The 24,697-nt window shown below is 40.1% G+C and overlaps 1 protein-coding gene across 3 annotated transcripts in view; it reads left to right on the forward strand.

Moving 5' to 3' along the window:
- Window positions 1–24,697, forward strand: part of ANTXR1 (ANTXR cell adhesion molecule 1) — a 201,201-nt gene that overhangs the window by 39,154 nt on the left and 137,350 nt on the right. For all 3 annotated transcript variants that reach the window (XM_036225088.1, XM_016128442.2, XM_036225087.1), the window contains exons 4-8: window positions 12,558–12,639; window positions 13,232–13,265; window positions 14,450–14,529; window positions 16,600–16,668; window positions 18,141–18,221. In XM_036225088.1, the coding sequence (XP_036080981.1) occupies window positions 12,558–12,639; window positions 13,232–13,265; window positions 14,450–14,529; window positions 16,600–16,668; window positions 18,141–18,221 (346 nt within the window). The remainder of the gene's footprint in view (window positions 1–12,557; window positions 12,640–13,231; window positions 13,266–14,449; window positions 14,530–16,599; window positions 16,669–18,140; window positions 18,222–24,697) is intronic.

The following is a 24,697-nucleotide window of genomic DNA, read 5'->3' on the forward strand; positions in this document are numbered from 1 at the left end:
AAAACCTGTTCCACTACCAACCACAGGTTTTTCTTCTCATGTTCTGGAATTCCAGCTTGATAGGTCTTTCTTTCATCCTCATCTCAGCAGCTCTAATTTTTACAAAAATTCTTCTGGTGTCTGGCATCTGTATAGTGTCATTACTAATTTTTCAGCAGTGAGAAACATATTCTCCTATTATACTAGTTTAGCTGTTTCTACGGCAGTTTGGAAAGAAGAGCAGGGGTTAAAATGTATAGATAAACCCAGATCACTGTCTTTAACCAGAAATTTCACCTTTCATCTAACCGTTGCAAGATTACAAAGCATAACAAAACAACGAGTTGAAGAATTATCATGTCTTATCCAATCCACTGACTTTATTTCAATGCTAAAAGAAATAAAGAGAGGTTGAATTATTTGCTTAGATTCATATAAGTAGTCAATGGCAGTAGAATTTATTTTTTAACTCACAAAATTAAAAAATTTAAATCCAGTGATTTTTTTTTCTGCTGCAGTAAATAGCCTAACCAATTCACTGCACATGTGTGCATGCTGCTGTCTTCTGTTTCTTATCCGTGGTATACTTACGTGGAAGCAACACATATGCATAAATACCTTTGCGTGTGTGTTATTAGTCTGCTTATAATCTTTTATTAATGGTTTATTATGTACCAATGACCTAGAACACTTTTTTCAACTATAATAAGAGAAAATGATAATATCTACCTTGTTAGGTGGTTATTATATTATATCGTATTATTTATTGTATGTATTATAACTATTAAATTATATAGAGAGATGAAGATACTCAGGGAAGGCTGAAGGTCACTCCACTGTAAAAGTATAGAAACCTGGATTTGAACCCAATTGTCATGGCTCCAGTGTCCACACCCTCAGTCACTGGGCTATAGGGTTTCCCATAATTTTACCATTACATATAGTTTTAAATTAAAAACAAATCCAAGAATACACAATTCACCACCCCTGACCCTCTGACTTCTTCCAGAAAATAGTTCCCTGAAAGCGTGTGCTCTTTACACATTTTTTCTTCATGGCCTTTTAACGTCAGCTTGGAAATACTTCTCGCAAAGAGGTAAAAAGGTAGCATCAGCATTTCACAGATGGGGTTAAGAGGTTAAGTATCTCACTTATTGCTTAAGAAGTTGGAGTGAAAGCCAAGAACGCTTGGCTCAAACTGCTGAGTGGAAACCAAGAGACCACACTTCTCTATCCTTCTCAGTCATCCTTTGGTTTGGTTGGGAGTGTGGTTTTGCCATTAGTGTCACAGGGGAAAATGACATACTCTGAACACATCGCTTGATTCCTGGAGCAGAATGATTATAGGCTGTCATTACCAAGAGACATAGTTCTAAAACCTATTCTAAATTTAAAACTAAAAGAGAAAAAAAAGTCTTCAGATACTTTGTGCTTGAAAGAACCTGGATTCATTCCATTTTGAGATACTATTCATTTAGGTACAAAAAGCTTTGATGACAAAATTAAGAGAAATAAAGTAGAACATTTATTTATTCTTTTGTCCTGTAGATTGAGAGATAATATCAGGGGGTCTGAGTCCATGAGAGAGCTTCTTACCTCTCTGTGCCTCTGTTTCTTTATCTGTAAAATGAATAGAATGATAGTCCCTACCTCACAGAACTGTTGGAAGGATTAACAATGCCAGACATATAGTAAGTGCTGTTGTTACTATTGTAGTTGTTGGAGTTTTAACAAACAGCTGAGGAATTATTCCAAATCCCCCTCGACACATTCTACTCAAAGCATCACAGCACATCCAACAGTAGTTCGAAGAATGAGTCCCCAACTCTCCCTGGCTTACGTCCTTTTCTGCAGTTTTTAACATTTAGCCAGTCTATCCACACACAGAGGGATATAGGTAGAAAATAGTGCTTCAGCATGAAGCCACATAAAAGTTAGTGTTTTCTTTGTCTGGTGATTCTAGTGAGACGTCTTCCAGACAAGAGGCCACAGGCACTGTTTCTAGAGGAAGCTGTCTAAGGCTCTTTGTATTGAGTTTCAATAATGGTCAAAAGAACCCACCTTGAAGCAATTCAGCAGCTCCGGGAACAAACTGATATGGAGAGTAACGTGGCCCAGTGTTTCCCACACTCTTCCTTTAGGGCACCCCTGTTGTAGAAGAAAGTAGTGTACCTCTAGGGTCCAAGGGTATAGTTTGAAGTGGTTCATTGAAAGTGAAAAAACGTCTTCAACATCCTTTTATCTTAAAAATGCATGTGTGTTTATATTCTGTTCCAGACTGTGCCAATGTTTGATTTTATATAAAAATCATGTTGAATTCTTTCTCAAATTTTGGAGTACTATTTATAGTCCAAAAGATAATACATAGACATATATATGTACAAATACATAAATATATGTATATGTATATATATTTATGTATTTGTGTACAGTACACTGTCCTGTACCTAGTTTGGACAGCACAGATGTAATAGAGCCAATACAGACTTTGTAGTAGGACCAGTCTGGGTTCCAATCTGGGCTCCACCAGCACACACCTGTTACTGCATGCCGCTGAATCTGTTATTTCACATATATAATGAAGATAATTCCTACCATATGGAGTGTGAGGCTTTTGTAAATGAATGCATGAAAAGTGCCCAACAGAGACTCTGGCACAGCACAGATACTTGAGATAGGTTACTTCCCTTCCCCACCTACTATCCCATCTGTGGCAAATAAGTTTAGAGGATAAAAACTAACAGAGTAGCATTCAGAAACATTCTTGTCTGGATGAAGCTGGCAAGGCAAACTTCAGAAGTAGTCAGCGGAATTAAAGAATGACAGGTAGAGTTCTCATATCTGAAGCTAGATAGCAAAAACTAATGAATTATTTGTGGCCCAACAAAAACAACCCAAGTATTGGTCTACATCAGGCAGCTCCACAACCGAAGCACCTCACCTGTACATCACCTAACTCTTAGCCCCTTGGCTTCCAGAGGGGGGACTTGAGCCTTAGATTAAGTTCTGCCTTCAGTAGGCTCTGAGGGCCTCCTTGTTAACTGAAGGTTCGGCCTCTGCTACTCTTCCTCAACAATTTTTTAAATTATTAAGTATTTCTAGTGTAACAGAAGTATGCAAAAATGGATTATTAACATCATTATCCACCACAATGTTTAGGAATTCAATGTTACAGACATTCACATGCCTTGTGTACACTTCCATTTCTCTTTCTTCGCTAGAGATAATCACTATCCTAAATTTTGGGTTTATCATTTTAATGGATGTTGTATATTTTTATATGCCCATGAACAATATATTTTTGCATGTAAAACTTTATAATAGATGATTTTATTGTATATATTTTTCTTGAACTTGCTTTTTATAATTAACATGTTCTTGAGACTTTTTCTATGTTGATACATATAACTATGTGTGCTTCATTTTAACTAATGTGTACTTTTCTGTTCCATCTTATTGTAATAACATACTATCATGTACTTTTCTCTTATTCACAGATAGTTTGTTTCTAACATTTTGCTGTTATAAACAAAGTTTCAATGAACATTCTTATACCTGTCTCCTGGGAGGTCAGAAGCCAGAATTTCTTTATGATAATATAACTAGGGTTTGAATTGCTAGGTCTTACAGTATGTGAATATATAAATTTACTAGGCATGATTTAATTGTTCTCTAGAGGATATGCACCAATGTACAGTCCCACTAGTGACTTATAAGAGTTCTCATTGCCCCACATCCTCCCTATATCTTTTCTCATCCTCCAGCTCTCCTTTTCAAATGGACCATGTCCACCTATGACTTGTGGGTTGGATTATCTAGTATGAACCTAGCATACCCCTACTTACTCCCTCCTCCAGCCCAGTTTTGCTCCAACAGGTGACAAGGAAGTCCTATCTTTGGAGAGAACTCCTGCCTCCACCAGCCTATGCAAAAGAGATATGATCTGACAAAAGCAGATGATCCTTGCCTATCATCTATGCTAGGGCTGTACATTTTCAGCTTCCATTCAAGAAGATGACTCTGGATTCCACAGTCTCTGTTACAGAGGACTTGGCAGAATGCCACTCTATCCTATGTCCCTCCAAATACTCATTGTGGTTAGTAGTACTGAGCTTAAGTACATTAACCTGACCATTTAAGATGCCATCAGCACCAGGAGAGACCCAGTCCCTATTGAACTAAGAGGAGCATGAAACTGAAGATTCCCATATGAGAAGGCTATATATTTTGGAAATCCTGAATAGAGCCCACTTTCCACCACTCCTATCTCCTGCAAAATATGGCTCAATTGAGGAAAAGGGTTAGTGATGGGGAGGGTCTTAATGGGATTTGTTCAAAAGCCAAATTGCACAGAAAACTGTGTGGTGAACACCACTGCACTAATGAGTAACCAACCAAAACAGAATTGCGTAAAGAGGAGTTTGTTTGAAGAAATTCATCACGTTGCCCTGCGTTTAAACCATCACATGTATCCTTTCTGCCAACTTGGGCTGCAACCTTTAGAAATTCTTAGATGGGCTCCTGTTAGAGAATTTCAGTTACCGATCAGCACTTGACCCTGTGTCATGTGATAGACACTTATACCTGCCAAGTGTGGCCTCTCTGCTTCCCAGAAGATGCCTAGGTTTTGTTTCTACTCACCCTTTGGTCCCCGTATAAAACCAGATGCACCATTCTGATCTGGAAGGTAACTGGTAGATCTTATAGTTGCACGCTTTTATTTTACATTTGAGAAATTTAAAAGTTGGCATGCCCAGGAAGTGGCAGTACTATGATTTAATTCCAAGTCTATCTTCCTCCAAATTCCATGCCCCATCAAGAGGTACTGAAGTCATGGGAAGAATGAGATGACCTAAAAACTGTAAGTGTAAGAATGGGGGGATCTCGTTGAGTCATTTCACTTCAATCTTTAAAGTACTAAAGAGAAGGAAAAGCCTACACAGAAATAGGAGAAAGAACAACTGATAAGGGAGATAGAGAAAATGTCCTGTAATGGAAATCAAGAGAAGAAAACCTTTAGGGGAGAGGTTAACTGTGTCTGAGAGATGGAGTAAGATGAAGTCAGAGAGGTGATCAGTAGATTGACAATGTGTATAGATTGCTTGGGACTTTCACAAAATCAGTTTCAGCAGAGTAGTGGAGACAAAAGTCAGAACAACGTGGGTTAAAAGGTAAGGGATTGCAATTTTAAAATGAGGGGTAAAGACATTTTGGGCCCTTTCTATCTCACAAAAAGCACCCCTAAACAGGATAGTGTGAAACAAAACCACAAACCCATCTTCGAGAAAACTAAGAAATATTTAAACCTTAAAAATATTATATATGAAGACAGAAAGAAGACAGAAGAGTAGCAAATGATGTAAACAGCATGGAGAAAAGTCAAATATATTCTTGCAGAAGATGCTGAAGAGGAACAAGTGTGGTAGCCTTGCAGAACCCAGGCAAGCTCAAAACCCGGAACTATCAGATACTGTAAAAGCCAAGAAAGGGCTACAAGGTGAAAACCGGAATATTGTTTAGAAGTTTGTCTGAGGAAGCTCCACCTTCAGAACCACCCACTTCTACTACATTCTGAAAAGTACCCCTTCTCTAGCTCCATCAGAGAAATATATTCTCTGGCGAAATTAAACAAGAATGATTTCATAGTGACACACCAAGATAATGGATACATCTGCATAACAAATGCTATTACTTCCAGCTCTCTCGTCAATTCCAGACCTAACACCCAAGGAAAGAGTTTGAAAACTTTTTCTCTGTAGAAATAAATATCTCGGAGAGGGGAAAAAGGGTACATACGCTGATATTTGAAGGTCCTCAACGAAATAGCTCCTCGGCAAAAACTGGTCATCCACCAACTGGCATGCCCCATCATGCACACAGAGCTTGTAACAAATCTTTTAGTCTCACTCATTCCCTGTGAAAGACAGCCAGAGATCACTCCACATTTGAAGGAAGTCTTCACCGGAAAGACAAGGAAGTGCAGAAGTGAGTACTTTTTCAAGAGTCGTGTTGTGAAGAGAAATGCAAATACATTGGTCAGTAGCTGGAAGGGGATGTGGGAGTCACAGAGGATTAATTTTTTTAAGATGAGAAATACTTGAGTATATTTATATGCCAGTAATCAGCCTGTAGAGTTTTTCTTCCTGATTTGAGACAAATGTGTGGTCACAAACATTTAGAAAGAGCCTTTACAGTATGTCTGCTTCTAGTTAGGATGTAGAAGGCTATGAAGAAACCTTCGTTTCCATGGTCAACCAGAAAAGTCCAGGCAAAATAGAATTCATATGTTTCTATGGGGCTAGCAGACACACAGGAAGCACTGATGAACTGAATTAGAAACAAGCTCTTTAGAGCTGAGTAGAGATCTGCAGAAGCTTCCATCCTTGGGGGTAAAGGCCTGGTCTGGTCTGGGCAATTGGAAAAGTAGGTCAGCTATGACAGAGACTGTGCAGAGATGAAGAAAAGCCAGCTGAACCTTAGGCAGCAATATGAGGCAGAGAGATGGATTATCTGAAAGAACCCCAAATGAAAAAAGCAATCTCTCAGCCTGACAATTCTGCCCCCTCACTCACATCTCTTCTCTGCTTTGTTCCAAGAAAGTAGCAGTGGGAGAGTTGCTGAAAAGTAGAGAGAAATTACATAATCTCACGGATTCTTGTGGCGCTTGGATTCTGGAGTCCTACCAGGGTTAAATCCAAAGGTCAAGCAAAAATATATGAAGCTGCACATAACTGCCTTCCAGCTCAAATACTGACAAGACCACAAAGGCAAGACAGGGCAAAAGACTGGGAGTTGAGCTAATAACAGGGAACACACTCAAATGGAAGCTGTGGCCCAGCCCACGTTCAGCCTAACTCAAGGAGGAATCTAAATAACCAAGCCCTCAAGATAAAAAGCTTACATTTTGCATTAAGGAAACAAAACAAATCACTGTTATACCTAAGTCTCCACTGCTTTTTTTCTACATAATGTTTGAAATACAAATTAAGAGACAATAAGAAATAGGGAAAAGCAGGATAATATACATACATCATAGCTGAATTTCTGAAAACAAGAATAAAGAAATAATTTTAAAACCAGCCAGAGGGTGAGGGGAAAAGACAGTACAAATAAAGGAAGAAAAATGACTATCACTTTTCATTAGAAAACAACCACATTCAATCCAGAAGACAAAAGATCAATATCTTTAAAGAAATGAAAGGTAAAAAGGAAACTTAGAATTCTATATGCACTAAAAATACCCTTGAAACTGAAGGCAAAATTAAGACATTTTCAGAAGAAAACAAAAACCAGAGAATCATCACCAGTAAATCTGCACTACAAAAAGAAAATGCTAATAATGGAATTCTCTTGGCTGAAAGAAAATGATACCAAGTGTAAACTAGATCTACCAAAAAAAGGGGCGGGGGGAAGGAAAAATGATAAATTAATTTTATTAAGAGATAATTGTTTAAGATAAATGATAACACTATTTTGGAGTGTATTACATATGCAGTAATAGAATATTGAACAATAATAGCACAAGGGATGAGCAGATATTACACAGAAGTGTAATAATAAAGCTTTCTTCCATTATATGAGAAATAGTACAATGTTAACTACTGGTAACTGTGATAAAATAAGGATGCATATTGTAATCCATAGAGCCCCTGCTAAAATGAAATGAAAAAGAGGGTGTTATATAGATCCCACAGATGTTAAAAGATAAAGAAATATTATAAACAACTTTATAAAAATAAATTTAGCAACTATAAAGGAAATAAATACTTTTGTATGTTACTATATATAAATTATACCTCACTTAAAAGTATGTAGCAAAGGATCTTTAGTTCAATATATATCTTGATGTAATTAGTCACTTTGGCCTAGATAGAAGTCCCAAGGAGGGTATGATTTATATACATTGATAACAAGCGATTAGAGTTGGTCGTGAAACTCTGTGACTCCAAAAGTAACAGCAAAACGTCTTTAATCTATGTTCTTCTGTTCTGTTCACTCCATGGTTTTTCATAGTCAACACTGGAGCCATGAAGCCATCTGGAAATGCTGTGAATGCAGCATTAGTGGTAATAAGTAGTGATGTGTGTTTACTATGTAAATTGAGGCTCCAAAGCCAACTACAGGGCATTTGAGAAAAGTCCAGTTCCACAGAAGCTCTTTATTTGGAGGCAAGAAGTTGACAATGCAGAGCCGATGTTCGGCTATTTTGGGGTGTTGGTGCACGTTGTTTTATAGACTAAAAATGTGGACTACATTGCATAACCCCAAGGATTTTGCAGTAGAAGCTTCACTGGGATACTTGGGATAAAAGCTTATTAAAGTGCTCCTTGACGTGCTTATGTGTGTTCATCCTTTTGTGTTTTCATGAGCAAATCTCAAAATGTTACAGCACAACTGGAATCCCAGGAAGTAATCTTCAGGAAATGTAGAAAAATTCCCAGGGCAATGGAAGGTCCAACAAACTGTGCTGCTTCTCCCCATCTCCCAGTGTAGTGCTGAGTGCACAGCGCATGCTCAATAAATAGTTGCGGAACTGAATGGATGGATGGATGGATGCCTGCATCCAAACTGGATTCTTTCAGCAACAAATCACCTACTCTAGACCCATTATTAAGTGTTGCGGGGGTTGCAAAAGGAACACAAAACATGTGGCCCGAGAACCCTTAACTTCTAAGTAGGAACACTGAGAGACATGTGAAACCACTAAGGAAAACAGGAGACTCTTTAATAGCAGCCTGTCTTTGTAGGATTCTCGGCCGCTCTCATTTCCCAGGAAGATAACATTTCATTTGGTAATAACCAAGTCCTCAGAGAGGTTCTTATCACCCCTTTTAAAAGATCTTTCTCCCAGTTTTCTTCTGTTTCTACAAGAGCATAAAAAATAGGCTCTTATTAATAGTTCCGTTGTCCCAACATTCCCATGAAACCATCTCTTTCGTTTGCTTGAATGTTGTGGGTGCTTAGAGAAGGGGCAAGGAATAGGGAGGTGGAGCCAGAGGGCATTTGATCTTTGGAGAAGTAAGGGTGGTATATGTGACCACTGCCTGGTACTGGTGAGTTCATATCTTGCCAGACACAAAGCATCAAGAATAAGCACAGTTTCCAAAACAGCCTTTGCTTGTTCTAGTACCAAAAAAATAGAAAGCTCAAGAAAATACTTGTTAAAAAAAAAAAAAGAAAGAAAAAAAAAGGAAATAGGCTTAGAGAAAATACCCCAGTTCCCAGACTTTATTTGGCAAGGAAAAACTACAGTGAGGCCAAGGAACCTTTTTCACTCTCTTAATATATCCTTTTTTAACCCTCTATTTAAAGCTTCAATCTTAACACAGCATTCTAATTTTAGTGCTACCAGTATGCTTTCGACCTCACTAGCCCGTGACCAAAAAATAAAGCCACATTTACCTTTTTCTTTCACATTTACTCTTAATGTTCAATCTCCTCTTCCGTAATTGTCAGAAATTAGTCCCCGCCCCCAAAGTGTCCCCTATTGTTCAGGAACCAACCCAATCTTCCTATCCCAGCCTACCTTCCTGTCACCTTGTCACTGACATCACCCTCATGAAATGGACTTGCAGGGCAAAACTGCCCTTTGCCAGATGACTGCCAGTGCCACCCTCTCCCCTCCCAACGGTGGCCTTGGTTAGGGACACTGCTTACATCTTTACCCTTCCTTCTAATGCACAGATACATGCCTTTTTTTATTACCAGACAATGGAGTTTAAATTAAACTATGCCTTTTGATAGGCTTTATCAAAATATTGGGTGTAAAAATGTACAACCTAGAGAATGATTTGTAGCCACCACACGGGCACAGACTCAGGATCAGTTTTACCAGGTCAGTTCCTGCCTGGCCTCCCTCTATGTTTCCAAGTGAAACTAATCCTTGCCCCCCAAAATTGAACTCTTCACATGATGATTAACAGCGGAGGCGTCTGTTCCTTCATCTCACCCCTTCGGTAAATATTCATTGAATATCTAGAATGTTCCAGGTACTGAACAACACACAGAAGATATAGTGGAGACAAAAACAAACCTCATGGAGTTTAAAGTCTGGAACTGAAACAAAACAAAACAAAACAAAACACCTAAAAACTAAACCAATAATGACATAATCAAATGATATTAGTTATAAAATGTCCCAAATGCTATGGAGCAAATGTGGTGTTCCACGAGAAAATCTAATTGAAGGAGCTAATTTGAATTGGGTAAGCCTGATAAGGCTACTTTGAGCAATTTATATTGAAGTTGGGACTGAAGGCTGGGTAAGAATTAGCCCAGTCAAGAGCTGGGCAAAACGTCTCCCCAGTCCCCTGAGAGTCGTGATTGCAGGTGTGAAGAGTCTGTTGGAGAAGAAGCTTGGGAAGACCACTGGAGCTCAGCTGAGGATAGTGGGGGCGGAGCGGTGCCAGATGAGGCTGTCAGGGAGGCAGAGGAGCCATCCCACGGAGGCACTGGAAGGCCATGGCGAGGGCTTGGGATTTTGTCCCAAGGGCAGTTGACTGCTCTTGAAGAGTTTTGAGCAGAAGAGTGAGTGACATGTTTTGATTGATATATTAGGAACATTCTGGCAGCCATGTGCAGAATATATGGAAGAGGAGCAAGAGGGCAGTCAAAAGATAGCCAGTCTGAGCAAGAGATAATGGTGGCTCAGATCACGATGTTGGCAGGAGAGATAGAGAAATAGTCAGTTTCATGGTATGTTTAGAGCAGAACTAATGGAATTTGGTGATAGGTTATGTAGGGGAGTGTAAGAAGAGAGGAGAGCCATAGTAGCAGGGAAAGGAAGGCTTCTAGTTTCTGACTTGGGCAGCCAGGCGTGTGGTTTGATATCTGGGCACTGATACAACAATCAGACAGACAGTAGTCAGTGCATTCCCCAAAGTCTGAGTTACTGGCTCTTAAATATTCCACCTGGGAATTGTCAGTGGCCCAGGCCAGGGACAGGCTCAGGCTAACCGCTTTTTGATTTGTCTTTTACAACACCCAACATCCTGACAACCCAGCCTCATCTATGGCTACCCCATTACATCAGTTTTAACAAAAGTTAATTTTGCATTAGACTTCCTCCCCAAGCAATTGTCAGAATATACCAGTAATAAATTTCATTCACTCATTCATTTGTTCATTCAAGACAGATAAAGAGAGAAACAATTTATCACAGTGGTTGAGAACAGGACCTCTGAGTTCAAATGTCATCTCTCCACTTAGTAATTAAGAGGCTTTGGGCAGGCTTCTTAACCTCTCTATAACTCAATTTCCTCATCTATAAAATGGAAATGACAGTAGTATCTCCTTCAAGAGCTATTACAAGACATAAGTGAATTAATCAGATGTGGTGTATTTCAAACAGAGCTTGGCACACTAAGTATTCAGATGGTGTATTGCTTTTCATTAATTCAAGTGTTACTAAAACCTTTCTACTTCTCCAGCACTGTTCTATACTAGGAGGCCACCTGACAGAGTAGAAAGCCTTTTTTGAGTCAGATTTGACTGCAAATCTATGATCTCCTACCAAATCTCTCTGAACCCAAGTTTTCTCATCAATACTATGAGGATAATATTACCCACCCTGAGTGGTTATTGAAAGGATGAAATTAGAAATCTTTGAGCAGGGCCTTGTAAATGCTCGGTAAATGTTAGGTTATTCCCCTACTCAAAAGAAGTTTCCTTTCTTAATTTATATAGTGCACCTCCACCCTTGCCACAGCAGATCCCAGTGAGAGGAAGGTAATTTCAAACTTTTTCATAGGCTTGCAGTGAATGAATAACGCTAATGTTTTTTTCAGAGATTGTGCTTGCTCACCCTTTCATCATAGTATGGGGTTATTTAAAAGACAGCAACGTGGATATAGACATCTTACTTCCCAGAGAGAATGGTCCACAAAGATTCTATTTGCTCCCCAGATCACTCACGTTTCCCACTTCCACTCAGACTCTTTCCTAATGTCATAACCTACTTCCTCTTCCTGCCCCACCACCACCTTGAGCAACCAGAATAAGAAAATACAGGCACCAGCCCAGAGAAAACACTTTTGGTTGTCTTGGAAAGCATAGATTGCCTAGGCTTTTGTTTTCGAAGCTGACTACACAGTTTCCTTTGGCACAACCTCGCAGGTGGCAGAGTTCACTCCAGATGCCTGCCTCTCCCACCTGCAGTCCTTGTGGTGGCCTGGCCCTGGGTTCTTGATACTCACCTTTTCTGGTTCACAGGAGCTGTTTGCATCTTGATACAAAGGTTCCTAACTTGTTGTGTGTCCCCTCAGGAGCAGTTGCACTTTAAGTCTTATTTGCAATGTAGGATGAAAACTTTATTCTGTTAAGGGAATGGAAGACTCTTGTGAGCAGACGGAGATTTCTGAAGAGGGTCCTTCCTTCAGTTCCTTGAAATCTCACTCATCCTATGCTATAGCTGACCCTAAATGGATAATGTACTACAAAGACCTTCCCTCTGACAGGCTTTTGGGGGGATAATTGGGGCAATAGAGGGTATCTATGAAGATAAGAAAAAAACTAATGTATATGACTATCAACAGCACAGTAAAAAGTACTATGACTAATAGGGTGTCTTTGGATTTCAGAGAACAAATCCGTCAAGGCCTCGAAGAACTCCAGAAGGTCCTGCCAGGAGGAGACACTTACATGCATGAAGGATTTGAAAGGGTAATTTTAAAACAGTTTTCAACTCCAAATGTAAAGTGTGATATGGAAACATCATCATAAGGATGGTTGATGAGATAAGGCGCATGTATTAAGGAAACCAAATAACACTCAATGGCAAATAAATTAATTTTAAAAATTGCCATAAGCCTGTACACTAATGCTATCCAAAAGAACTGAAGAATCAAACTTCGTTGCTCCTTCCCTGACACTGGTGAAAGATTTGTTAGCTGATGCTTGGGTGACACTCATGAGTCATGCCACATACAAGTGCCGTCCATTCCCAAGGTCAAGTTTTCTACCTGTTGCTTCAGTGGTTGAGACAGAATTTCAGTGACTTCATTCTTGAGGAAAACAAGTCTCAATCTGTGAGAAATAAGACAGTGATCCATGTTTGCAAGTATATTGGTTACATATCAGGATAACTTTAGATGAATCGCACCCTTCGATATTTGAGTGGAGCCTGGGTGGGGTGCATGAAAAATCGAGACCGAGCCATGGCTGCGGATCCAACACCGGATTCCACTGCCCAATATGGTATTTGGAGCAGCAAACAGTGGCTGCGTGTCTCATGGCTCTTTCATATGTTTTTCAGGCCAGTGAGCAGATTTATTATGAAAACAGTCAAGGTAAGACTATATTATGAATTACCATCATGAATTATTTAACTTTTTTCTGTGTTTGCTTCTGAAAAAGTGCCTCAGTAATTCCATGTTTCAAAAGACATTCGATATTGCCTGTAATCCTTGGACACACACTTCATCACAGAAAAGGAATGCACAGCAAGATGACATTTAGCAGATCCAATTCTACTATCTTGTTGATGCCAAGAAAAGTGATATAAAAGTAACTAAGATCCCATTATGAGCTACAGTCTGCAATGCCCATGAACAGTTTTGCATGTTGAATTCATTAAATTAGTAAATTCTTGGCTGAGTTAGTAAAGTCTTGGATTTTTACATCAAATTTAATTTTCTTGTCCTCTGAGCTCCAAGCCTCTTCATTACTATGATTGGATATGATATTAAGATGCCAGTTTAGTTTGAAATTCTCTTCAAAAAATTTTCTTAATAGAGTGCCTAGCACATAGAACATTACTTCTATTGTTATTATTATTTAGCTATTATTATTACCGTGTCTTTCATGAATAACATTTCTTTGTCTGAAGCAAATTTTGAAAAAAGATTCAGTATTGCAGTGGGGATTTTTCTCCCAGGCCTGTAGAGATGTCCCCTTCTTATTTTACTCTAACCTACAATGAATAAAACAGATCCAGTATCAACACCAACACCGGTTAATATAAATCATCCATTACAATGTTACTAGAAGTCTAAATGTCGCCAGAAGAATTCTAGTAGGTTTTGCCAACGGCTATAATCCAGTCGGCATGTAAATCATGATGGCTATTCCTCTTTGCCAAACTCTTCAAGGGGTGATGCATGTGGTCGACTGCAGCATGTGAAGACCTCTAAACAGCCCAAATGGTAGAGTTTGCTCCCAGGCCATGGCGACAGTCACATAGGCTGTTACTAGAAATAATAGGTAGTTGATTCACTGGAGTCACTCCTAGCTATCAGTCCAGAAACAATTTCACCAGGTCTGGCCATTTTTTGAGAGAAGATTGAGAAACCCAGAAACAAGAGCCTGTCTCATGCCAGAGTCACTGGCGGTCCCAAAAGAAAAGTTGCTGATTCCCACAGTATTGACCTCAGGTGGTTGAGCTTATAAGAGAAGAGATAGACTCTCAGGGCTGAGAAAGGGTTTCCCGTGGTGCGGCAGGAAAGACTGAGTGGGTCTGTGTTGTGTTGAGCAGGGTACAGGACAGCCAGCGTCATCATTGCTCTGACTGATGGAGAACTCCACGAACATCTCTTTTTCTATTCAGAGAGGGAGGTAAGCGATGGTCTGGCCTGTGTCTGTCTAAACAGACATGGAAAAGGGCTTCTTTCTTCTGAAATGGGCTACAATCTTTCTACTTGGTCAAAATGATAATTGTCTTTGTAAAACTCCTGAATAAAATAGTGTCTCATATGTAAAAAATAATATGTCAGTTTTTAAAGGGAATTTTCATGTCTTATACATGGTAGATATTTTTCTCCTTTCAAAATATTTCCATATTATTGTATGTTTGGGGGTGATTAAAAAATATCTACCATGCCCTTATTGAAAGGACTATATTGATCTACCAGTTTTGAAATAGTATGTATCATTTTAAAGCAAAACCTTTGGTACCATTTTTCCTCCATTTCCCCTTACATTTTCTACTAAAAACAGGAGGAGGGGAAAGAATTGCTTAAACTATTAAGAGCCAACCTTGGCAGACTGTATTAATCATTGAGATTCTCACTCTAAGAACCAAAGTTGAACATTAATTGATGACAAAGTAATTATAATCTCTCCTTCCACATTTCTTTTTTCTTTTTCTTTATGGTCTCATAAAGTACTCCTCAAAGCAAATTAATGAATTCTTTCTAAATGAAACTTTCAATTTGTATAAAGAAATTCAGAAAAAGAGATTTATTCGAAATTGAAAAGTAGTATTTATGTTTAGGAAATCCTTTCATTTCAAGTTTTAGATTTGATCTATATGTATAAATGGCCCCAGGAAACCAGTTAACCATGGGAATGTATTGAAGCCTCATTAGGGACAAAGACTTACTCAGGCCAAGTTAAAAAGAAACACAATAGGGAGATGCTGGCTTCTCAAAGGAGAGTTAATCAGAACAATACACTTACCTCAACCTCTTGACTGCTATTTAATTTAAATTCACCACCCTCAGCAAGCAAGCAGACATTCATTCATTCGTTAACAGAAAGCTTGGCATGTGCTGGTCATTTTGCTGGACACTAGGGACACAGAGGCGAGTAAGACACAGCTGCTGCCCTCGTGCGCCTTACCGTGGAATAATGTTAAGCTTTTTGAAACTTCTGCTGACAAAGGGCGTGATCGAATTATGTAGGCGAATGCATTACTTGCCCCCTACCCCTAACTAATACAAACGATAACTCGCAATGGGGGACACACAGTGAATATGACAGGAACTCCCTGAGCTTTTAGAAAATAATATAATTTCTTTATTCTAAAGCTGAAATTCTGTAATGAGAATGCAGAATGGCTTATCTGGGTGCCAAACAGCCATCTAATAAAGTAAAAACCCTAATAAGGAAATAACTCAATAGAAAATGAAGGATAGGTATCAGAGGCTTAAAATAGGGGTTAGTAGAAAAGAATTTTAGGTATGCATATACAAACTCAGAAAAATATGTGGAGTGCCAATGCCAATAGGAATGTTTCTGAAAAAGAAAGATAAAGCTCAAGATAGATAAAGAAAGTGAACTTTTCTATTTTTGATAATTCTATATAAAGCCCAACTGGAAAAGAAGTGTCAAAGGAGTTTCAGATAAGGCTGAGACTAGACTATGTCTAAAAGTTTGTTTTATCCCGAAAGCGTCAAGAATTATTTTTAACATGAAGAGAAAAAGATAGATGTTTCTGTCCCTTCTAAAATTCAGTATTAGTCACAAATGGATTTGAGTACTAGGAGAGGGAATTTAAAAAGCACAATTCAAATCAATAGGCATATACTGAGTGCCTACTATATGTTTACTATCAATTATTTATTAAGCACCTACTATATGTACCAAGGATTTCCAATTTTTGTTTTCTATTCTATTTCTTCCCCTCGTCCTCCAAAGCCCTTCATCAAGACTCTCCTCCTGTGGGTCTTTCTCAACACTTCCCATTTGACTAATCACTCCCCTCACGTCCACCACACATTCCCTTAGAATGCGACATTCACTGACGTATAAGTTCTTTCAGGACAGGGATTATCTTCTCCATTGTGGTACCTGGCACATAGGAGAGGCTCAGTAAATACTGATTATTGCAGTTAGTCTGGCTAATCTAAAAGAAGCAGTTTGCCACTGCTTCTTTCTTTAATGTCTTTTCTTTTACCGACGTAGGCTAACAGATCCCGAGACCTTGGTGCAATTGTTTACTGTGTTGGCGTGAAGGATTTCAATGAAACACAGGTACGATTGTGTATTTCCTCAGGTCTGAGAGTATATCAAGCTTGTGAGTGATTCAGTGCAGAGGATGCATCAGCAGCATAAATACCCCTTAGACAGAGTATTTTTCCAGAAATGCTAAGCAGGCAGGGAATTATATGTAAGGGATGTGAAGCCATTTGCAGATGCACTTGAGAGCTTTTAACACAGACCATCCAGGCAGCATCTTTCTTGGTCTCTTTTCGCGGTAGATGCTAAACTACCAAGGTGTCAAAATAAATCTGAATTAACTTTGGAAACTTGTTGATTGTTTTTTTTTTTTTAATTTAATTTGATGAATTTGAGTTTCTTATTTAAATGGCAAACATCACTTTTCTCTCATTAAACATACAATGCATTTTCAATATAAAAAAAAGTGGGAATAATTGGCAAGCAGGCAAAAAAGTATGTACAAGTATATACATGAGCAAATTGTGAAAATTTGCTAACAACCTAAATAAATGTTTTTTTGTTTTAATAACATGAGACAGTGTTCATAATATGTTGTAAAGTGAATAGTGTTAAAAACAGTGGGACTAGTACAAGCCCACATTTTGTATAAACATGTGTATTTCATAGAAAAAGTATGAAAGACTATATATGTATATATATATGAATATGTGTATATATGTATATGTGTGTATGTATGTGTGTGTATATATATATGTGTGTGTGTATATATATATATAAAACAAACTAACAATAATAAGAAGATGATGGGTAGATGGATGGGTAGATGGATAGACTATGAGTAACTTTTTAAAATTTTATTTTAACACTCCTGGATTTTCCGAAATTTTCTAACAACTATGTGTTACTTTTGCAATCAAAAATCCTGGCACTGACAATGACTGTGGCAATCACAGGAATGTACAGAGGTTTTCAGGTGGAAAAGCTGACAGATCAGCGTCTCCTTCCTTCAGTCCTCTGCTCTGTAAAGAAAGAGCAGCTGGACCGACTACCAGGGTCCTTTCCTCAGTGAGAAATTTGGGTGAAAGATAAGGGTCTGCATTTGCTAGCCTCACCCAACACCAAAGCTTGTATTTATTTTTTAAGTTGCTCTGAAAGGAAACGAGTTTGTCTGGTTTGAATACAGTTGCCAACAGAAATCTGAGTGAATGAGAGAAAAATGAGCCGGTGGCCTGCCCCCAAATCCATGAATACAACAACTCAGGCCAAATGTTCTTCTAGCTGGGCAATCGTACCCCTGCTCCCAAGGAGAAAAGTATTAAAAGAAATGTACAAGCCTGCGCCAAGCCTCTGGGCCTACTCCAGAGGGGCTGCTGGTAAGCTCATTATTACTGGGGGCTTTTCTGTGAGGCCCCTGAGCCCAATCAAGAACTCAAGTTCCTCTGGGTTCTAAGAGTAGGCAGAGCCCCCTGGACCCAGTGGCTTTCCTCCGTTCTCTGCATCCAAGCGTGACACATCTCGGTGTGTGTTTGCATGTTTGTTCTCAGCTGGCCCGGATCGCGGACAGTAAGGACCACGTGTTTCCTGTAAATGACGGCTTTCAGGCTCTGCAAGGCGTCATCCACTCAGTGAGTAGACACCTCCTCCGAGACTGGATACTTGGGCACTTTGTGCCCCCTGATCTGCCCTAAATGCCCCAATTCCATCCTTCTAAGGCTGGTGTTTTCCTGCTTAAGTGGACATTGCTTCGTATATCTGTCATGTCCCACTTCTGCCTCTTGCCTTTCACACTTGTTTCTTTGTTCATTCTCTTGTACTAATTCCACCCTACTATGGAAAATTAAAAATGAAAGGGAACCCTGCTCTGGCAGCCGGGTTCAAGCTGCCCCCAGTTCTCATACTGGCAAGACTGTGCTGACGGTGTGGACTTGACAGACCTCAGCTTTCCCAATCATGACTGAACGCACACTGCTTTCAGAGAATTCATAGGATCAACCTGTAGCACTTAGCCATCAAAGGCACTTTGAACCCACGGTTCTCTGCCTTGGCTGCCCATTGAAATCTTCTGGAGCAGGATTTTTAAGATCTTCTCAGGTGATTGTAGTGGAGCCACTGCTTTAGACCTGTAACCCCCAGATATGAGGGCTTCAGTGTTCTTTAGGTTGCACAATCACCAGCTCTCCTTCCCATCCCAACTTGGTTTTGTAATCACCCCATCCTTGTGAATAAACTGGACTCTGGTTTCCAGGGCCCCTCTTTTCCACTCTCCACACACAGGCCAGGCCTTCGGTCCAGCTGGCATATTAGACGATGCTGGTCTTTAGAGCCTCACCCAAAAGGTCAGTGTGTATTGTACCGGTACTGAAGTCCAGGGGCACCACAGCCTCAGCCTTTAAGTTTTCAGACCAGGCAGACAGCCAGTGGTTTCTCCAGTTGGAGCTCAACAGGATATAGGATGCAAATTCAGAGCTTAGAGGACCACTATCCTCTTAAGATGTCAAGGGGATCTTGACCCTGAGGTTACCAGCCAGATGCTCTGGACCTGCCCAACTCCCCTAGACTGATGCAGGAAACCTCCAACATGGATCTGCCTTCATGTTCCCTTTCCTTTCCTCCAAGGTTTGCTAAGAACTCCAGCAAAGTAAAAAACAGAGTGAGAAGTAAGAACTTTGGATCTGATCAGCCCAGAATTTAAATGCTGGCCCAACAAGTTACCATTTATAGATAGGTCCTCAGATGAGTTATTTCACTTATTTTCTTATTTATATAAGGGACTAATGATAATACTTATATCATAAACCTGTTTAAGGACTTCAAGAAATAACTACTAAAAATACTTAATAATTTTTCAGACACACAACAGTACTCAAGGCATATGAAATAATTCCATGTTTTATGAGACATTAATGTCAGATTCCCCTGATCCTCTAACTTTTCTCGAATATATACAAAAATCACCTGGGAGTCCTGTTTACAATACTCATCCCCAGGCCCTGTCCTCAAGGGCTTTTATTGCAGTGGGTCTAGGGTGGAGCCAAGGAATCTGAATCTTTTAAATCTGTGCTTTTTAATAAATGCCTAAGGTGTACTCTCAGAATGTTGATATATGTGAACTTAAATTTTCAAAATTTTGAAAAATAATTTTACCTTAGGTTGGGAATTCCTGTCTTAAATATGTATGTCTGACAGTCATCTTTTTCAAGATGTTTGTTTGCAAGGATCAGAAACCCACTCAAACTACTTTCATCAGAAAGTGGAAATTATTGAAAGGATAGAGAAGGATCAGTCCCAATTATGGATCCCCAGTTGAAGCACCTCTGCTGTATATAATTTCTGGAGTCAGTGTGGCATATTTGGCAATATAAACAAAAACTGCAACAACCATAAAAAAGGAAAAAAAAAACCAGAACATGATTAACAGCAGGATTTGGGCCCGATCATGAATCCTTTGGAAGTTCAGAGGTGGATGATTCTGGACTGGAGCCTTCGTGAGAACGTGAGGCAGACCTGAATCCCTGAACGACCAAGAGAGGGTAATGGGTAGCACCAGAGAAGAGACGAAATGACCTCAGCCCAAAGGCTGGAAAGGAGCAAAGTATATTCCCAGGACAATAATTATACCTGTTTGTCCAGTGGGAGAGTCTGGGAAATTAGCCGAGACATTGAGTTGGAATCAGATTGACAAGGGCCTTAAAGAGGTTTTAACTTCAACATAGTAGGTATAATCACTGAAACATTTTTGAACACCTAACAAGAGGTATTTAAGAAGAAAACCTGATGGTAGTGTGTACATAGAAGAGAGACTGGGGAGATCCAGAGGCAGAAGGCCAATCATGAGGCTACTGCAGAAGTCCTGCCTTCAGGTGGCTGGATTCTGAACAGGGACAACTCATATCTGTTCAGAAGTTCAGATGAGCCATGTGCCTACATCATTCAAGAGTTGATTCCTACTCAAATAATTTGAATCTTTTATCTACACAAATTATTCTTTTCCTTATGTATTTCAACTTTAACAACCCGCTTTAGCTCAACTTGAGCTTAGATGTTTATAAAGCTCTCCCCACACCCAAATGGAAATAACTCTAAAGATGTTGAAGAAATTTTAGCAAAATTGTCTCCCCAAAAGGGGAAAAGAAATAATTTGAGGCTCCAAACTTTTAGCTGAATGATAACATTCTTAGGATCTTTTATCTGGGAGTTACGCTCATGGTTACGATCCTTTCAATATCGAAACCTATATTTATGGTAGTCGTTAATTTGTTTGCAGAGAAACGGGGACGAGCACAGCAGGGCTCATCTTTCTCAAGCCAGACAGAAATAATTATGGCCTAAAAGTTGGCTTCCTATTTTTAAGAAGTGGGTTCATTTCTCCTTCTGGATACTGAAAAGAAAGCTCTCGCTTTCCCCATCTGAAGCATCTATTGCAGTTTGTTCCCATGGATGTTGTTTTGCAGCTGATTATTTTCTCATAATAAAATAGGACTGGGTTAATTATGCGAAATAAGAGTTCAGGGCAGCTTTCAATAAGCTCAAATGGTTCACGAAGTCATAATGACTTTATTTTTTCTAGTATTTATTCACTCATCGAGTACCCATTAAAAACCTTTTATGGCGAGCTCTGGCCATTCATTTACAAGTAAAGCAGACAGAAACCCTACCCTGGGCAAGTTTACCATCTAGTGGGAGGGACACATAAAAACAAGTAAATAAATGTGTATAATTAAAATTGCGATACATGGCATAAAGGAAATAACATACTGCAGTACTGAGATTAAGAGTAAAGGAGTTGACGATCCTAGGCTCCTTCGAAGAGATAACCTGAAGGATGAAATGGAGCTATTGATTGGAGGAGCATGGCTTGAATACCCTGGCAGAGCAGAGCCCTAGGGTCGTGCACAGCAGAACATAAGGAGAGCAGAACCGAGGGTGGAGAATTGCTGAAGACGAAGCGAAGGAGCAGGCAGAGGCTAAGTCGCTTGGAGCCTTGAAGGTCATTGTATTTAACTATAAGGACAGTGGGAAACTGTAGCCAGGTACAAAGTCTAACAATAGAACAATCATGCTTCAAATCAGGGAATCTGGAGGTTATGCCGCTTTATCCATATCCCCTTTAGATGACATAGATAAATGCTCAGGATCAACAGTAATAAGGCCCGTAAAGAAGAAGAAAAATCACTATGATTAACTGAGCATCTTCCCTGCACCAGCTCCTCCGCAAGGCACTTCCACAACCACTCAGTGAAGGAGGACTCGTTATCCCCACTTTATAGGTGAGGAGACTGAGGTGCAGGAGGGCTGGATAAACTGCCCCAAGTCTGCCCACTCGTAATGATGCAGTAGAGAATTTGAACCCGGGTCTGGCTTCAGAGCTCCTGCTCTTACCACAATACTTGGCCGTGAATGAGGAAATAAAAAATCACCACAGGGCCTAGATTCATCAAGTTCCCGGATTCTCTCCCCTCTCAATCTGACTCCCGTGTGTTGGGCTTTTCACTCTTTCTCAATTCTGTCAGTTTTAAGGAAAGAAATCCTTATGTGTCAGATTTGCGTAATGTGTTATTTTTTAAAGTGCTCTCTTCCATTTTCCATTTTAGTCTCCCATTGGTGGGCCATAGGGAAAAGGCAGAAAGAAATCAACAGCTATAGATAACTTAAATAGGGGCCAAACGTTGTTCCTTTATCCCATTTAATATTATTTCATTTAAAAGTCATAAAATCCCTGTGAGAGAAATCGTCTTATTCCCATTTTACAGATGACAAAACTGAATCTCAGATAACCTGCCCAAGAGCACAAGAGCGGGATTGACTTGAGTGCCTATGTCTTCTCCCACCTCTATTTCCTTAGGAAGGTAAAATAAGAAGTGCCGCCGTTTAGTGAGTTCTTCTGTGCTAGATAGACACCTTGAAAATAAATCATTCCATACAGTCATCGAATTCTCAAGACCATGACTTAACGTAGAGGTCATTACTCCTACAGAAGCAGATACTCTTAAGGACAGAGAGATTAGCTAACCTGCCCAAGGCCACATAGCAATGGGCAGTGATCCTGAATAGATCCAGGTTTGTCCCTAACACCCATGAGGAGAATAACCAGCATGCTGCTTAGTAACGTGGGTAGGCCAGGAGGCAGCTCCATTTCAGAGAGGGCGACACTGACGACCCAAATTGTGAAACGGCTTGACGCTGTTCACACAGTTACAGCAGAGGCAAGACCTGAGCGCACCAGGGGTGGGCGGGCGCGCTCTTTGCCTTTACGACTAGGTGAAGAGCACCTCTGAAAACCCCCGTTTCTGCTCAATGGGTGAAATTCCATCGTCGTGAGAAGCTGGCGGCTTGACACAGGCTAAAAGGAATATCTTCCCCTCCACAGTTGATCAGGACTCCACATCTGAGGATAGTATTCCTACTTGCTTTTACAGAATATGGCTGATAAAATTATAAGACAAAATTTGGTTGGTCGGAAGATTGTAGCCCTTTAAGCCAGTAAAACTGTAAGGGAAGAAACTATGCCTTTGCCTTCTGCTATTGCGGCTTCTGGGGGAATTTCCACTGACCACAACTGTTAAGTGCAGTGCCAGCCCTCAAGTGAAAATATGAAGCCAGGGTCCCACCAGGCTCCAGGTCTTTGATTGCCTTTTCAAAAGTGCTGCAGGCAGTGAAACGGGAACCTGCATGAAAGCTGGGTTCAGATAACACTGAAATGGGTCTGCAGCTTTGACTCCCAGCACTCAGCCTGCTCACCTAAATGCCAATTCTTCCTCCTCCTCCCAGCTGTCTCTGCTTTGTGTGCAGTTGAGGGCGGTACCTAGAACTAGGCACACAGTCTACGAGAAAGAAACCTGGTTACTGGCACCTAGCCATCTTTATCTAGGAGCATTACCCTAGGATAAATATTTGAGCCTACATTGGGCTTCTTATTAATGTGAGTCAACGCCCAGAGCTTTCTGCATGTTTGATCAACAACAAGTGTTGAGCAAACAACTATAATTGCAAGGATTTCTTGCAAGTTTTGGCACGAACAACCTTGTTATCAAGGAAGCTGTAAGATCAGCAAAACTGAGGAGTAAATCCGTTCCATCCATGGTGTATATATATTTATTTGATTTATGAAAACCATTTCTCCCCGCCACTCATGGAAAGTGAAAGAAACATAGCTTCTTATGTGGCCCAAATCCTAGCAGAGCTGTGACAAAAGGCAAAGCCTTTTCTTCTAGGCCCTCCCTTCTACCTGCTCTTCCGAGAGCCCCCTAGGACTGCTCAGGGCTTCCCTTCAGTCGAACTCTGCATCAAATTCCCACAGTCTTGGAAAGTACCTCTTTTTTACTGAACAAATTCTCTTTCCAGGGCTCTCAGAGGGGGAGGGTCATTGCAGCAGCAACAGCACTTCTCTTCAGTCTGGCTTAGTTGCTTGGAGGAAGCCCACTTCCCCTTTGCCCCATCTGAATCCCGTCTCAAGGCCCTGCCCTAGTCTTCTGCTCTCCACAGAGCCTGTCCTGGTCACTCCTCTGCCACGAACTCTCCCTGCCTGGAACTCCAGCGGCACCAATTGTTGGAACCACTTCCTTGGCTCTTGGGTCTTTTTCATGTTCTATGCCGTTCCTCTGGGTCAGATGCTAAACTGTGTGATCACAGAGATTGCTCGTTTGTTGTATTTCCCATGGTGTCCAATGTCATGCTGTGGATATTTATTTGTAGTAAAGCGTCCCAGAGGGCTGCATGCCCTTCATGATCTACACTGCATGACAAGTGGCAGTTCCGTGGCCTCTGTGCCTTGTAAAATCCCCTCAGTTCTCCCCCCACCTTCTCCTCCAAGACCATATCTATAAAAGATGGCATTTTGGGCTCCACACACATTAGCAGGCCCGGAAACATAAATAGAATCAACCGTAGTTTCTGTAGTGAGCGGAAAATCTTTTTTTAAAAATTGTTTGCCTCAGCCGTCATTAATTAGACTCAGACTTTGCAAACATCCAAGCTGGGCATTTCAACTAAGCTATTATTTCTATTCAGCTTATTAAAAAGTCAAAATGTAATAATAATAAAAAAAAAACCAAATCCCATAACTTGAAGAGGCTGCAAAGATTGCAGAAGGGCATGCTCAATT

Source organism: Rousettus aegyptiacus, unplaced genomic scaffold (genome assembly GCF_014176215.1).
Source record: "Rousettus aegyptiacus isolate mRouAeg1 unplaced genomic scaffold, mRouAeg1.p scaffold_m13_p_7, whole genome shotgun sequence".
In the NCBI taxonomy this organism is placed as follows: domain Eukaryota; kingdom Metazoa; phylum Chordata; class Mammalia; order Chiroptera; family Pteropodidae; genus Rousettus; species Rousettus aegyptiacus.